The 15,922-nt window shown below is 36.9% G+C and overlaps 1 protein-coding gene across 7 annotated transcripts in view; it reads left to right on the top strand.

The window, feature by feature from the left end:
- ABI3BP (ABI family member 3 binding protein) overlaps positions 1–15,922 on the top strand; it is a 258,235-nt gene that overhangs the window by 125,305 nt on the left and 117,008 nt on the right. For all 7 annotated transcript variants that reach the window (XM_053565779.1, XM_053565785.1, XM_053565783.1 and 4 more), the window contains exons 8-14: positions 560–631; positions 1,429–1,521; positions 7,608–7,685; positions 9,899–9,973; positions 10,754–10,828; positions 11,717–11,788; positions 12,267–12,341. In XM_053565779.1, the coding sequence (XP_053421754.1) occupies positions 560–631; positions 1,429–1,521; positions 7,608–7,685; positions 9,899–9,973; positions 10,754–10,828; positions 11,717–11,788; positions 12,267–12,341 (540 nt within the window). The remainder of the gene's footprint in view (positions 1–559; positions 632–1,428; positions 1,522–7,607; positions 7,686–9,898; positions 9,974–10,753; positions 10,829–11,716; positions 11,789–12,266; positions 12,342–15,922) is intronic.

Raw genomic sequence — 15,922 nt, 5'->3', positions numbered from 1 at the left:
ATTTCTATATCTAGTTGTTTTTATTTTGGCTTTCAGCTTTTCAAATTATTAAATTATCTTTATTATTTCCAGGGAGATTTTTGGTAGGAGAGATAGGGCTTTTAAAATAGCTATCAATTTTAAGAGACTATGATGTCCTTCTTGTACTCTGAAAATAGGGTCAGGTAGTATTGAAATTACCCAAAGATTCTTTGCTTTGCAAATATTTATTTTCTAACTTCTGTGTTACTGAGTTATTGTCTCATTTTGTGTTACTTCTGATTAATTTTGGGAAAGGGTAGGCTACAGGGAATGGAGATGGAAGGAACTTTTTGATAATTGTAATGGAATATTTTATTATAGAATTATAGCCTTTCATTACTTAAAGGTCCCGGTTTTAAGGTAAGGTGTTTCTTCCAATCCTTCTGTTGACTGCATAGCCACCCCACAGAGTTGCTTTTCTCTTAATTGATAAAGTTAAATCAGAACTTTCCCTGAGCAGATGGCCTCATCTTGTTAGCTTTTTACTACTTCCCACGTTTTTTCCTTATCACACTACGGTCTTTTTGTGCTTCAACAGTGATTCAGAATGTTACTCACAAGGCTTCAACTAAATCCCCAGAGAAGACCCCCTTTGGAGGAGCAATACTAGGTGAGTCAATCTTGAAATCTATGTCTAGATAAAGCAAATCAGGCTATCTTTTGATAATAGGGCCTTTATGGAACTTTATACCATAAGCAGCTCTGTTAAACTGATGTTGGTTCATTTCCTTTCACTGTTTAGCATCCTGGCTTGTGTCCACTCCTGGCCAGGAGCCAAACAATGCTACCTTTATCATGGTATGTTAAAGAGAGAGCTCTAGCCTGTGCCCAAGGGGAATGATGGCACCCACCCTGCCTGCCCACAAGGTTGTCCGTGGTAATGAGAGGCTTCTTCATGTTGGACTACTCTTTTAAAAATCATTATTGTTGGTAATTATGTTCTTGTTCACCACACATCTTAAGCAGCCATCTTACAATTTTTGAGTCTATGGATTTAAAGCCAGAAGATTTAGTAGTTTGGTTCTAAATCTTTTTTAAAATGCTCTATTTTGAAGATATGGTCATATATTTTCCCATTTTAAAGCCTTAAGGCTGGGTGCAGTGGTTCATGCCTAGCACTCCCCAAGGCAGGGGAATCACCTGATCTCAGAAATTTGAACCCACCCTGAGCAAGAGCAAGACCCCATCTCTAAAAATAGCCAGGCGTTATGGCAGGTGCCTAGGCTACTTGGGAGATTGAGGCGAGGGGATCACTTGAGCCCAGAATTTGAGTTTGAGGTTGCAGTGAGCTATGACACCATGACATTCTACTGAGGGCAACAAAGTGAGGCTATGTCTCACAAATAAATAAATAAATAAATAAATTATTCTCTTCCTCTTATCTTATTTACATCTCTTTCCTTGCAGTTCACCTTATTATCCCAGGTCTTAATGAAACCAGTGTAAAACTTCCAACATCCATAATGCTTGAGATTTCGGATGCACTCAAGGCACAATTAGGTAAGTAGAAAAGTTCTACATTTGGACTTAGAATTACTGACCACTGATGTTCTTAGGATGTCCAGGGAATCTTGCAAATGAGATGTTTGAGGATCTCAAAGTAGAGGCACGGAGGTTGAAGTGTTGGAATCCATATAAATAACATTTTATAGAGCAATAGTTATTTTATATTTGCATAAAATATATTTTGTATTTATGGAAAATTATAAAAAATAAAAATACATATGCATATTTACATGCATAAAAGAAGAATAAACATTTATTATCCAAACAATAGACATATATAGGTATAATATCCAAATGGAATGATGGTTCTAAATTATATTTATTTTTCTTTTAAGAAGTCATTAGATATTTTTGATGAAAATTAATGTAAAGGTCAAGTCCATTAGAGACTGACATTGTTTCCTGCTTCCAGAAAGAACTGGGTATGATTTCAATGTTTATAAATCATAAAACACAACAATAATAAAAGCAAAATCCACATAAAAAGGGCCCAGGGAGTAAGTGTGATGGTCATTGTGCTAAGTTGGTTGCTGTATCTCAGCATCAACTTAGGCTCTGAATTGTGTCTATCTCTAACCTGATCAAGCATCAGACCTGAAGAACTTGTGGATGCTCAGACTGCCAGGACCAGTTTGAGGTTGCTGTGAGCTATGACACCATGACATTCTACCGAGGGCAACAAAGTCTGCATCACTGGTTCAGTAGGCTGGGGGTGGGGCCTGATCATTTGCATTTCTAATAAGTTTCTAGGTGACACTGACACTCCTGGTCCAGGGGCCACACTTTAAGAACCACCTCTCTAATGTCTCTGGAGAATGTTCTGGACTGTTGCTAAATATGACAGGAATCAGCATGATATGGTAGAAATTGAACAAGACTTTAAAGTGCAGAATGTTTTCCCTGAGCTAGGCACTGGCTAAGAACTTTGGCATTTAATAGATGATTAAATCATCACATTGTACAGATGAAGTAAGAGAGACCCAAACCCCTGTTTGGCAATATTCATTCCACAAATACTTACTAAGCATTTCTCCATGCCAGAGCTGCAAGTAACCCGGGGGCTGTAATGGTGACTTGTACATACATGGTACCTGCTCATCCTAGGACCTCAGACAAGGCAATTAATTCTTCCTCCCTTATCAGGGGCCCAACTTGGCCCCTTTAGGAGTTGTTACTTCCTTGTCTTTGGTTGAAGGAGAGAAAGAGATGTTTCCTTTTTGTTTTTTTTTTTCAAAATTCAACATGTTACCCTAATACCAATTGAGCCTTTTTACTTTCTTTAATTTAGGAAGTGGTTTTTTTTTTTTTATGATTTACTTGTGCTTCAAGACTGAATGGTTTTAATAAAGAAAAATAAATGCAAATAGTAAATATACAAATAATAAGAACTACGCAAATAGGAATTTGTTAATTTGGCTTTCTGAGAAAATATCTTAAATTTAACACAAGGAAAGTCTTTTGCACACTGAAGAAATTGTTTGAAAATGTCCAGTAAATCCAAGGAAAACCCTATCTGTCAAATATATCATCTTAATAGAGCGTGTTTCAAAAAAACATTTACAATTGAAAAAAATTTTATTGGATATACTTAAGGAATACAGCATGATGTTTTGATATACATAAGGAAAGAGTTACTATAGTCTAGAAAATTTTCATGTCCATTTTCTCAAATAGATTTCCTTTGTATATATGTGATAAGAGCACCAAAAATTTACTCTCAACAAATTCCCAATATATAATACAATATTATAACTATAGTCCTCATGTTGTTCTTAGATTTCTAGATTTATTCATCCTTCGTGTCAGCAACTTAGTCCCCTTTGCCCTACATTTCCCTATTTTCTACTTCCATTCCCTAGCCCCCACCCCCCATAACCACTCTTTTATTCTCTGTTTGATTTTTTTAAGACTCCACATATAAGTAAGGTAATACACTATTTTTCTGTCTGTGCCTACCTTATTTCATTTAGCTTAATGTCCTCTAGATTCATCCATGTTATTGTAAATGGGAGGATCTCCTTTTTGAAGGCTGAATGATATTCCCATGTGTGTGAATATACCACAACCTTTTTATTCATTCATCAATACTTAGGTTGTTTCTATATGTTGGTTATTGTGAATATGGGAGGAAAGATGATCTCAATGAGGTGCTGATTTCATTTCCTTTTGGTATATACCAGAAAAAGGATTGCAGGTCATATTGTAGTTCTATTTTTCATTTTTGGGGGAACCTCCATACTGTTTTCCATAATGGCTGCATTAATTTACATTCCCACCAACAGGGCAAAAATATCCTTTTCTCCACACTTTTGCCAATGCTTGTTATCGCCCACTTTTTTGATAATAGCCATCCTAACAGGAGTGAAGTGATATCTCGTTCTGGTTTTAATTTTGCATTTCCCTGATGTTAGTGATGTTGAGCACCTTGTCATATACCTATTATCCATTTTTTATGTCATCTATGGAGAAATGTCTATTCATATCCTTTGCCTATTTTTTAATCAGGTTATTTGGGTTGGGGGATTGGGTTTGTCTTTTTTTTTTTGGTTGAGTTGTATGAGTTCCTTATATATTTTGAACATCAAGCCCTTTCAGATATATGGTTTGCAAATATTTTCTTTCAAACCGTAGGCTAGCTTTTCATTTTGTTGATTGTTGCCTATGCTGTGCAGAAGAACTGTCTTTCATAAAAAGAGTATGGGCATAAATAGCCCTTTATATTATCAAGGGAGAAATAAACTCTCAATTATCACTGCAATTCAGAAAAGTCACATTTTTTGAGGTGACAAATCCTAAAAATAACATCCCCATTCCACCAAAGCCCATCACAGGACATCAAGAAATGTTAATAGCTTTGTTCTAAGAACACATGATATGAATAATAGAAATAAACAAGAAAGTTAATATTACACACACATCTCCAAGGGACATACAAAGGCCAAAGCCAAGAACTAGCATGCCAAAAATTAAAGGAAACAATTGTTGTTGAAAAATGTAGAGAATAAAGAGGAAAAGGAATTTCCTAGATTTTAGGCCATGTTCTGATGGCATTTTACTTTCCTGTTGCCAAGACTGCAGTTGTGCAATATGATAGGTGAATGCTCACGAGATGTCAAGAGTCCCCCATTCAAAGATCTTTTCCATCTAACAATCTCTGTGATGTCTAAAATGTCATACTTAGAAATATAATATGCCTTTATAAAGAATTAGTGATATATAAATAATACATCATATAAATAATATATCTTGGGAAGGCAGTTTCCCACTTCTCTTCATTAATGGCCTAGAATAGATTGTGATTGCCAGCTTAAGAGCGTGTTTTGAATATAAGAAGCTGAAGTTTTCAGATAATTGCATGTAAAAGTCTAGGAAGGAACCCTGGAAGGAGAAGAGGACATTGAATAGAGATCATTCAAAGAAAATCTTATCATTTTTATTTTTTTAAAAAGGGTACCTATGGTGCATGCTAAAAATAACAGGGCTAGAGCTTGTAAGAGATTCATAATCTTAATTTTTTTTTTTTTGTTTTGAGACAGAGTCTCACTATGTCACACTTGGTAGAGTGCTGTGACATCACAGCTCACAGCAACCTTAAACTCTTGGGCTTAAGGGATTCTCTTGCCTCAGCCTTCCGAGTATCTGAGACTCCAGGCACCTACCGCAACACCTGGCTATATTTTAGTTGCAGTTTTCATTGGTGTTCAGCAGGCTTGGGCCGGACTCAAACCTGCCACCTTCAGTGTATGTGGCCAGTGCACCATTCACTGAGCTATGGGAGCGCCGAGCCAATCTAAATATTTTTTTGCCATGTTTACCAATCAGAATAATTCTAAACAAAAGATGTCAGGAAAAAATACTGAGAAAATACAGAAATTTTAAAAGTATAGTTTATTGTAAAATTATGTTGGATCTTTTTTTTAAATTATCACAGAGTTCCTTTTTATGTCCACGCTAAATTAATTTGAACAATGGCATTAATTATTTCTATTATGCAAACATGCTTACAACTTCTGAAACACACATTTGGCAATCAGTGACCAGTGCACTAGCATTTATGACACTTATTTTCAGTATTTCAAATCAGTCCTGCAAATAATTAGATCTTTGTAGAAATCTGTTGTATACCTTCAGTAAGCAGAGATTGAAAATTGACTTGCTTCTATAAACATTGTGGAAGAGATGACTTTAAGTCCAAAAACAGCAAATAAGTATGTTGTGCCCACGTTAACTGAAAAGAAGAAAATGGTCTTTATAAGAGTTAAATGAACCACAGAAGGTAATAAAACTTTCGTGTTCAGAGAATGTCGAGAGAACCAATTATATCAGTAGGTCTCATCAGGGGGCATTTTTGTCCCCCAGGAAATACTTGGCAATGTCTGGCAGTATTTTTGGTTGTCATAACTGTGGGAGAGCTATTGGAATCCAATGAGTAGCAGGCAGGAATGCTGCTAAACAGTCTTCAGTAGATAGGACAGCCTGCCTCAAAAAATTATCCGGTTTCAAGTGTCAATAGTGTCAAAGTTGAGAAATTAAAGTTCTGGATAGCCATAAAATTCCAAACAATCTTATCTGGTTATATAATCAGCTCATATGGCATGATTAGGGTAGCTCAAAGGTGCATGGATTCTTTCATGCTACTGGACTATTTCAAAACATTACAAGCAGGTCACTGTTTCAAAGTGCCGAATAACTGAACAGACTTAATCCTAACTCTTCATTTTTTTGATAGGGAATATCATAGTCACTGGGAAACTCTTAATTTAGAAGCATAGTTTCTTTGAAAAAGAATATCTAAATTTTAGAATAAAATTTTCCAACTAGTTCCATAAGGAAAAAAATAAGGAAAAAAACAAAACTGATTTCATTCTTTACACTGAATTCCTACAGAGACCAAAAGAGAAGGTCTATTCGGTCTATGTGACTCGAATTTATTAATTGTTAGTAACTTTTTCCCATGACTATTTTTCAAATATCTTTTTTTTTTATTCACAGAGTCTCACTATGTTGCCTGTAGAGTGCAGTGGTGTCACAGCTCACAGCAACAACAAAACCTCAAACTCCTGGGCTTAAGCAATTCTTTTTGCCTCAGCTTCCCAAGTAGCTGTGACTATAGGTGCCCGCCACAACACCTGGCTATTTTTTTGGTTGTTGTTATAGTTCTCATTGTTGTTTAGCAGGTCGAGGCCGGGATTGAACCCATCAGTCCCAGTGTATGTGGTCAGCGCCCTAATCACTGACCTATGGGTGCTGAGTCATTTTTTTGTTTTGTTTTTTTGTTTTTTCTTGAGATAGTCTCATTTTGTTGCCCTTGGTAGAGTACTGTGGGGTCATTGCTCACAGCAACCTCAAACTCTCAGGCTCAAAGCAATTCTCTTGCCTCAGTCTCCCTGGTAGCTGGGACTACAGGCACCTACCACAACACCTGGCTATTTTTTAGAACTGGAGTCTTGCTCAGGCTCATCTTGAACTCCTGAAGTTAAGTAATCCACCCACCTCTGCCTCCCAGAGTCCTAAGATTACAGGAGTGAGCCACCGCACCCAGGCTTAAATATCTTTTGTATTTGTTTTTATGGGTTTTTTGAATTTTTGTGTCATAGCCTATTACATTTTGAAATTTACTAATCTTTAATTTTTTTACAAAAATGTTAGTGGTACTTGAATGTTAAATTCCAGGGAGCATTTGCTATAATACCTGTGCCCTCTAGAAATTCTATTTATGAATCAAAATGACTTGAAATTTATACAAATATTATGTTACAATCTTTTCCTCACTCTAATGCCAATTCAGATCTTAAAGAATTAACTAAATGGCATGATAGGGTATCTCAAAGGTGCATGAATTCTTTCACGCTACTGGACTATTTCAAAACATTGCAAGCAAGTCAATGTTAACATAGAATTTTGAAAACAGTCATATAATAGTCCCTGCTAGAAATGCTTAATACAGTTTCTGACTGGCTGATAGGAAGGAATGTGATTAGATTAGATTTTTTAAGTCTGTTAATTAGGTTTTGAATGAGGTACTTTTGGAGGCTATTGGGAGGAAGTGAAGTAAATTGTTTCTTCTCTTGACTTTTTAGCTAAGAATGAAACCTTGGCATTACCTGCTGAATCTAAAACACCAGAGGTTGAAAAAATCACAGCACAGCCCATGACAGGTAATGAGATCACTATGCTGTTGACCTTGAGGAAAGAAAGAACATATTTCTTATAATAGTAAATGATCTACAGTCTATAGGGTTTTTTTGTTTGTTTGTTTGTTGTTTTGTTTGTTTTTTGTTTTTCTTTAGTGAAGAGCCAGCAGTAAATTCATTTTGATCATAAGTAAGTCCAAAACAGTAGGAGGTTCCAGGTCTTTAATGTTTGGGAAAACAACAGATGCAAAGTGAATGATGGAGCTATATTTTTCACTCTAAACGAAAGTTATTACCTCAACAGTCTGAAATATTTTTATACTAAAATGTGATACCACAATTTTGGTGCTTTTTTTTTTTTTTTTTTTGTAGAGACAGAGTCTCACTTTATGGCCCTCGGTAGAGTGCCGTGGCCTCACACAGCTCACAGCAACCTCCAACTCCTGGGCTTAAGCGATTCTCTTGCCTCAGCCTCCCGAGTAGCTGGAACTACAGGCGCCCGCCACAACGCCCGGCTATTTTTTTTTGGTTGCAGTTTGGCCGGGGCTGGGTTTGAACCCGCCACCCTCGGTATATGGGGCCGGCGCCTTACCGACTGAGCCACAGGCGCCGCCCAATTTTGGTGCTTTTATATGAACATATGAGACCATTTTTGATTTCTTTATTTTCACAAGTGGTCAGTAGCAAAATGTGATATATCCCTCACAGATCATAGCTTGATATTTAAGAAAATACCTTGGAATGATTTAGAAATAAGTATCTCTGAAATGCTAACAATCCTAGTATAGAGAATATGTAATAGTTTAGTAAAAATCCTTCAAAGGATAAATGAAGTGAGAATTTTCCCCATAGTTTATTTCTGTGACTAACATTCAACATCTCTTCTCTGAATGAACTACCCAAGTCCAGTGCACAGGGGAAACATTAATCTCTAAGTTACAGACTTTCTACCAGCACAATGCCACCTTACCCAGGACTTCATGAAATAAGTATCTAGCAAGAATTCCTCCCGATCCACATTTAGCAAAGTAAATCTGAAATGATTTTGTTAATTTATAAAATTGCTATACCTTGGAATATTGGTGATATTTACTTGTACTAAACTTTGGGCTTGTAGCTGCTCCAGGGAAGATAACAACAGGGGGAGCAGTAAAACAATGTCAAGAAACTCTTTCAAGTAGGAACATTTCTGACAGACCAAGATGAATATAGTCTGTCCGCAAAAGTGAGATGAATCTTTCATCTCCACCTTCAAGGGAGTGGGGGCAGAGGTAGCCACTGCAGTAATCCATTTGGATGAAATCCCTGGGTGGTTCCTGATTTCAGTATACTTGATCAATACGAAGAAAAGCATAGGCAGGACCCAGTGGGTGACTCCAAGTCCTTTTCTACTGCAAAGATTCTACTCATTTTCTTCATTAGACTGTCTTCTCTTGGCACCGTGTCTGATGGGAGAGTCTACAGACTTTCTAGTCCTTTGTCAAACCCTCAGAATTTTCCACTTAAGAAATACTTAGACGAACACCATAATTTATTCTTCAGTGTTAATGTGTTTATTGCATGTTCTTATTCTGCAAAATTCTGGGGTTTTCTAGCTCCCAATTCCTTCCAGATCTCAGTGACCCTGGTTCTTATTTCTCCAAAAGTATTTACTTGAGGTTTTCATTACGTTTAATCTAGTATTTAGGACAACCCTGTGGTCAAGCACTTCAATTCTGATCATAATTTCAACTCATTCAAGCTTTGCATATTGAGTGCAATTTGAGAGAGAAATCTTATGATAGTTCTAAGTAAACCTCTTAGCCCTGGGTCTTTCTTTTATTTGCCCATTTATTAATTTATCTGCTAAACTATTATCATGTACTTGGCTACTCGGCCATAGCTAAACCCTGGAGATAAATACAAAGGCAAACAAAAAATTATGATTAACCTTATCAGCGTTTTATTGGTGGTTGATTCAGTGGTTTGGTTTTTTTGTTTGTTTGGTTGGGGTTTTTTTCATTCTTTTATTTATTTTTTATTTTTTGGAGCTTACAGACAGTGGACTAAACCCAGAAAGGAAGGTTTGGGAAGGAGAATCAGCTCAGGCACTGGGACAAGCTAAAGAGTCCTTAACATTAGTAACTTGTAAAGAAATGGGGTCTATAAGAACTACTTACTACTTCTGAAGGGAAACAAATCTTTCATCGCTTCATCATTTTATCTTCATTTGTAAAGTTGTCTGTTTTACTTTTCAGTGACTCCTGAAGTAGTTCCAAGAACCACTAAACCTACTGTGTCTAGTGCATTAGATGTTTCAGAAACAACCCTGGGTAATTCTAAGAACTTTTTTTTGTAAAAAATTAAAAATAAAAGCAGCAACACCACAAAAAACTCCCAAAACTCATAGAAATGTAATCCATCTCCTTAGCTTCTGTCCCTCTCCCCCTCTCTCCCATGCCTTCCTTCTTGACCGTGGTTAACCTTCCTATCTCTTGGACGGCTTCCATTGAAGAGTTAACAACATGCCTGATCAACTGAGCGACTGCCTGGCCACTGACCTTCCAGGCAGATCTGGATGCTGGATGCAACTGCATGCCCTTTTAAATCATCTTTTGATTGTATCTACAGAATCACAGCCTTTTAACTCCCAGATCTTGGAGGGTTGGGGGAAACCTGGAAGTCTTAACTTGCATTCTGCTCAGATTGGCTTTTGGAAGTCTTGCGCATACTAAACTTGGGGAGAATGCTCCCCCACCAGCTGTCATGCTTTTAAATAAGAATTTAGTATCATTCATGTCAGCTGTTTCTTGGCCCAAAAGAATCTAACTTGCTTTGTTGTTCCCTTCCCCTGAAAAAGAGCAGCAGCATATGTTTTGGTCTGTACTTTGATTTAATCTTCCCTGCCTCACCACAGCCTCTCCAAAGTATACCTGTGAATTTTACCAGCTCCGTAACTTTTCCAGGGAAAGCCAGCTATTTCCATGAAAGGCATCCACTGCTTGGCGCCCACATGAGCCTCTGTTATGAAGCATGCAGTGCATGATCCTGGTTAAGCTGTAACACCAAATCCTGAGCCAAGGAGTTGCTAACCACGGTCTTTTTTATTGTAGTTCTCAGCGGAAGGACCCCAGAAACATCCCAAACTGTTCTAATACCTCAGTTTGAATTGCCACTGAGCACTCTAGGTAAAAAAATTATTCAATGCTGCAGATTTATTATTACCTTGGGAACTGCACACATGCTTCAAAGAAGTCTTTAGACTTCTTCGTTCAAAGTCATCTCTTCATTGAAGGAAAAGAGACAAATGGCTTGTAGAACAGTAAGATTCCAAACGCCCGAGCCTTAAAACGTAAACAATCTTTAAGTTTAGGATCGACATAGTTATAAGAGGGACTTTACCTAACAAACGCCATCAGTATAACCTAGTTTTCTGTACCCTCAATGAATCCCCAGCAATTAAAAAAAAAAAAATGTTTAAGATTGAAAAGAGGATCTCTATGTGACAAATGTATAGTGTTTGGGGGGTTTTTTAGCGGTCATACTTTGATATTTGATACTTTTAATTCAGAATCATTCTGTTACTGAACAAATTGATATTTTATACATTTTTTTCTAAATTGTATGATTCTAATTTTATTCAATTGTCTCTCTTAACGAGAAGATCTATTTATATTTCAGAAGACTGCTTCTTAGAATTTGTTGAATTTCTTTGAGAAAAATGTCAAAAAAATTGAGCGATAAGCTTATAGAAAAGGCCATGGTTTGAGTTCAAATGAAATGTATCTAAAAGCACCTATTAAACATAGCTGAAGAAATCAGGAGGCTAGTTAAATAAGAGTGAAAAGGAGAGCTCAAATATAGTAATTTAAATCAGTGGTTTAATTATAAATAATTGAAAATTTTTTGTTATAATATTCAGCATTGAAACATAGAAGTAAGACATACTAACATGAAATAATTTACCCTTTTGTGTTTATTTTTTGTTTTGTTTTGTTTTGCAAGCTTGAGATTTTTAAAATCTTTTCTCTGTTTCTTATACCTCAGGTCGTAACTTTCCTTGTGTTTCATTACAGCTCCAAAAAGGCTTCCAAAATTTCCTGAAGCAAAAACGCCCTTCCCTTTTGAGAAAACTGAGGGCCTCTTGGGTAATAAGAGTACCTTTCATTTGATATTAAGAATGTTTGTGGTGTTTGTTTAAATCTGTGGGACACTTTTACTGGGTCCTATCCCTGCAGACCTCAATGAATTGATAAATTCAGTAAAATCAGGCAAACAAGTGGTTGATGTGGTTAAATAAAAAGGACCTATTTGATTGGATTTTCTATAAATTCAATGAAAGTTATCAGTCTTAATTCCGCTTAACTCATTTAGTGGAATGAAAATGTCCTTAAAAATGTTGACAGTATGAACACCAAACTCTGGCCTCTTTCTGACCACTGATCAAATGCTCTCTGGATTGACACATTATAACTTCTCATTATATGATGACTTGTGATTGTATCCATATGCTTTTGTTTTTGTTTTCTTGCAGGCTTCTTGTAGCCATTAAACCATAACAACCTATTTCCGTCCCCTTCACTTCTAAAAAAAATCTTCAGCAAATTCTGTTTCTTTTCAATATAGCTTCAAGTGAAAAGCCATGGATTGTTCCCACAGCTAAAACATCTGAAGATTCTAGGGTTCTAAAGCCTCAAACTGGTAATTGCATTCTTTTTTAAAAAATAGATTATAACAAGAATATTGAGTAATTTCTTGTTTTTATTGTTATAGGCTTCTTAACTGATTATCAATATACTTTGTAGTAAATGGAAAACCTATAATACATTTTTAGTGCTTAGAGTGAACCTCATTTTATTCCCCACTACAAAAGCAAAAAGGTTTTGAATTTGTTTTATATGCAGTAGAACCTTTGTAAGTTGATCACCCCAGGGATTGTAACAAACCAGTCAACGCATAGAGATGGTCAACATAAGGAACTAAGCCTACTGTACTGATACGTACATGTGGGGTGTGTCCAGTCTGTGAAAATTAGGTCAACTTAAGGAGGTGGTCAGTGTAGGGAGGTTGTCATCTATGGAGGTTCTGCTGTATATGCTCTTAATTTCTGGGTATGTTATTAGAAGTCTTCTCAGTAAAGTATCACAAGAATGGAAAAGCAAGTATCCAGTGTACTCAATACTAATCTGAAGCCAGTAGACGATCTAATTCATGCCCTCATAGGAGAAAAACTCAATTCAGTTCAAGTTCAGGGGAGGGGAAATAAGGAAAAGGGGAGGGGAGCTTGGGGTACTCCCACTGAAGGGGCACAAGGTAGGGGTATATAGCACATCTTTTGGGTGCAGAACATAGCTACAAGAAGGATTCTACCTAACAAATTCAAATATTGTGACTTGGTTGTTTGTTCCCTCACATTAACCTGCATTTAAACAAAAAAGAAGTCTGCTAGAATGTGAACTGCGAATTGGCTCACTGATTTTCTAGAGATCTCTTTAATGATATGAGAGGCATAAGAAAAATAAGTAGCATGGCAGACTGTATTTAACAATGTGAGGTTACTATTTCCCTTGTAGGTAGATATTTACTTCTTTTTCAGCAAAACAATTCAATAAAAATTTGAGATCTTACTATGTGCAATATATTATACCAAGTTCTAAAATTTCTCAGTATATCATGATGTAAAGGACAGACCATAGGTCTTCAAAGCTAGTAATAGACCTTGGTTCCATTCCTGTCTCTCCTTCTAACCACAGGACTCTTGTTTTCTCTACTTTTCTGAGACTTGTTTTCTTCTTTTGTAAATGGTGGCAATGTTGTTTTCTTTTTTTTTCCTTTGAGAATTCTTGTGTTCCTCCATTGAAACTGATTGAGATATCTTCTCTTTTCAAATAATAGACTTTTTATCAGCTAAAAAACTTTTCTTCTGTACACCTTTTCTCTGATGTCTAGCAGTAAGCTAAAGAAGAGCATATTCAGCATATGAGTTACAAGAAAACCTCAGAAACTATCTTTTGCCATTACTTCCATGATTTTCTTGTTTCATTTGTATTTTAATTTTTGTGAACCTTCTGGTTGTCGTCACTTTATCTTGGGTACATATCTCATAGTATATAATGTAGGAGTTCGTGTAGTGAAGTTAAATACACCAACATCTTGTGATATTTTTCAGAGATAGTCCAGCAGAGGACCGGGTTTGAGAAAGGATGAGAATGGGCCTTCAGATATCAGTAAAAGATAGAAGATGACATCAAATTAAGTGTATATATCTATTAGATCCTATCCCAGTTTCCTCAAGCAGGAACAAGATCTAAGATCAAGTTTCTAGGTAGAGTTTCATCCTGTGTCATAAGCACAATACAGGTGCCACCACAGCACCTGTATTGTGCTTATGACACAACAACTAGTCTGGTTGCATACATGACGACACAACAACTAGTCTGGTTGCTGTGGTGGCACCTGTATTGTGCTTATGACCCAACAGCTAGTCTGGGGGCATACATGATGGTTTATCTACTGCACCCTAGCAGATGTGGCTGTGACTCCTGCAACCCTCAGTGGAACCCAAATCAAACTGTTTTGTGGATTTGGGGAGCAGGTAAACTTTTAAATCCCTTTACTCCCTTGGCTTTTGTTTATAACATAAGGAACACAAGGTTCCCCTAGTTTCCCTTAAGCAGCATCTAGCTTTTGCTTTCTATGATTATTCAGGAGCAAACTGATCACAACCTCAAGGAAACCATTTTTGAAATTTGGATGCCTATAATATGAATTATTTATAAGGCCTGACGTGGACCAAGCATTGGGCAGATATGTTGAGGAGAGAAGGTTGCAGAGTTATGAGGAGACAAAAATAGATGATGTGGGAAATCCCAATAAAGGAAAGATTCCTTTTATCTTTAATCCCAGGAGAGGAATATTCTGGTCTTGCCCTGATGGAGTATGAATAGTGGCTAACGCAGCAGGAAACAGGATTTTCTCTCTCTCTCTCTCTTTTTTTTTTTTTTTTTTTTTGTGTGTGTGTGTGGTTTTGGCCAGGGCTGGGCTTGAACTCACCACCTCCAGCATATGGGGCCAGAGCCCTACTCCTCTGAGCCACAGGCACCGCCCGGAAACAGATTTCTTATTCAGCCACTTCACTGCTGCCAGAGCAACCTTGGGTTGCCAGAAAACACGCAAGTGAGAGCTTCCAACCCTCTCCGGATGAATTGTTGAGACTTGTCATGAGCTATAGCAACAGTCAATAGGTGATATGCAGGCATGAATAGAAGCCCCAGAAACTTCCCAGCCTTCCTTATAACATTTAATTTTTATATTCCTGTTACTTAGTGTGATTACAGGGCCAGCAGCATAAACATCACCTGGGAACTTGTAGAAAAGGCAGGACCTTGACCTCCGCTCTAGATCAATTGAGCTGCTTGCTATCAAGATCCCTAGGTGATCTGCGTGAACCTGAAGGTTTGAAAAGTGCTACTTTATCACTACAGTCTTATCAATAGCACTGGCAAAATTATCTTGTGTAGTCAGTTATAGGACAGTAGGCTTCCAATAAATATAAGATTCATTTCTCATAATGGCTGATCAAATATTTCTTGTTTCTGCAAATGTGCAATTCTTCCATCTACCCTCATGTAAATGTTGTATAGCCTTTTATATTAAAATTAAAATTTAACATGCATTATTTATAATTTAAAGACTTGTATATTCACATAATCCTTTCATCATCCCATTCACATAATCATTCATTCAGCCTTTGTTTCTTTTGATTGATTTTAAGCAAGTTAATACATGTACTAACGTTCTATTTGCTATTTAGTTTCAACAAATATAATTACTTATTTTTTCAATTACTCAGATAGCTTCCTGAGACAACTGTTTGGAGAATTAAGAGTTAGGCAGAGAGAGAGCGGTGCCTGTGGCTCAGTTGGTAAGGCGCCGGCCCCATATACTGAGGGTGGCGGGTTCAAACCTGGCCCTGGCCGAACTGCAACAAAAAAATAGCTGGACGTTGTGGCGGGTGCCTGTAGTTCCGGCTACTCTGGAGGCTGAGGCAAGAGAATCGCTTAAGCCCAGGAGTTGGAGCTATGTGATGTGAGCTGTGTGATGCCATGGCACTCTACCAAAGATAGTAAAGTGAGACTCTGTCTCTATAAAAAAAAAAAAAAAAGTGTTAGACAGAGATAATGTTTGACTGCTGGGCCACAAAACCATTAATCTCATTTGTAGTTGTTATATTCTTTGAAGAAACAATATATTTTCACTGGTATTAATGACATCATTGTAGC

Source organism: Nycticebus coucang, chromosome 16 (assembly GCF_027406575.1).
Source record: "Nycticebus coucang isolate mNycCou1 chromosome 16, mNycCou1.pri, whole genome shotgun sequence".
NCBI lineage: Eukaryota > Metazoa > Chordata > Mammalia > Primates > Lorisidae > Nycticebus > Nycticebus coucang.
The sequence above is the reverse complement of the archived record's forward strand: the minus strand, read 5'-3'. Positions and strand labels throughout refer to the sequence as shown.